Source organism: Nannospalax galili, unplaced genomic scaffold (genome assembly GCF_000622305.1).
Source record: "Nannospalax galili isolate Female #2095 unplaced genomic scaffold, S.galili_v1.0 scaffold271, whole genome shotgun sequence".
Lineage (NCBI taxonomy): Eukaryota > Metazoa > Chordata > Mammalia > Rodentia > Spalacidae > Nannospalax > Nannospalax galili.
The window spans coordinates 5,169,737-5,170,134 of NW_008331789.1; the positions used below are offsets into that span (position 1 = coordinate 5,169,737).

A 398-nucleotide genomic window follows, 5' to 3' on the forward strand; every position below is an offset into this window, starting at 1 on the left:
GGCTCAACTCTTTCCTCTTCTGGCCGCTCAGCTGCTGCTGCTGCCGCGGACTGAAGTCCTGCGGGGAGGAGGTGCGGCAGCAGCAGCAGGAGGAGGCGGAGGCGGAGGCGGGGTGGTGCAGACTCGGTTTCAAGTCCTGGGAGGGGAGGAGGTGGGTCACACCCGCGTTCGTGCCGCCGCTGGGGTGGTGGCTGGGGAGCGGCTCCGCGGCCGCCGCCCGCGCTGTCAGCCCGACCGGCAGCTCATCCTGCATGGTCTGCGGAGGCGCCGCGCGCGGGGAGGAAGAGGAAGCGGCGGCCAAGCCGGCAGCGCCGCCGCCCGCAGGGATGGCGAAGGGGGAGGCGGCCTGAGGCCGGCCGCTGACAGGCAACGGCGGCGTGAAGGGCGTGGCGGGCGGC

At 74.4% G+C, this 398-nt stretch overlaps 1 protein-coding gene across 1 annotated transcript in view; it reads right to left on the bottom strand.

Moving 5' to 3' along the window:
* Positions 1–397, bottom strand: part of Cpeb2 (cytoplasmic polyadenylation element binding protein 2) — a gene marked incomplete at its 5' end in the record, with an annotated part of 64,806 nt that extends 64,409 nt beyond the window's left edge. The window contains one exon of the mRNA XM_029560506.1: positions 1–397. This exon is cut by the window's left edge and continues 444 nt beyond it. Coding sequence (XP_029416366.1) covers positions 1–397 — 397 coding nt within the window.
* Position 398: the final 1 nt, after the last annotated feature.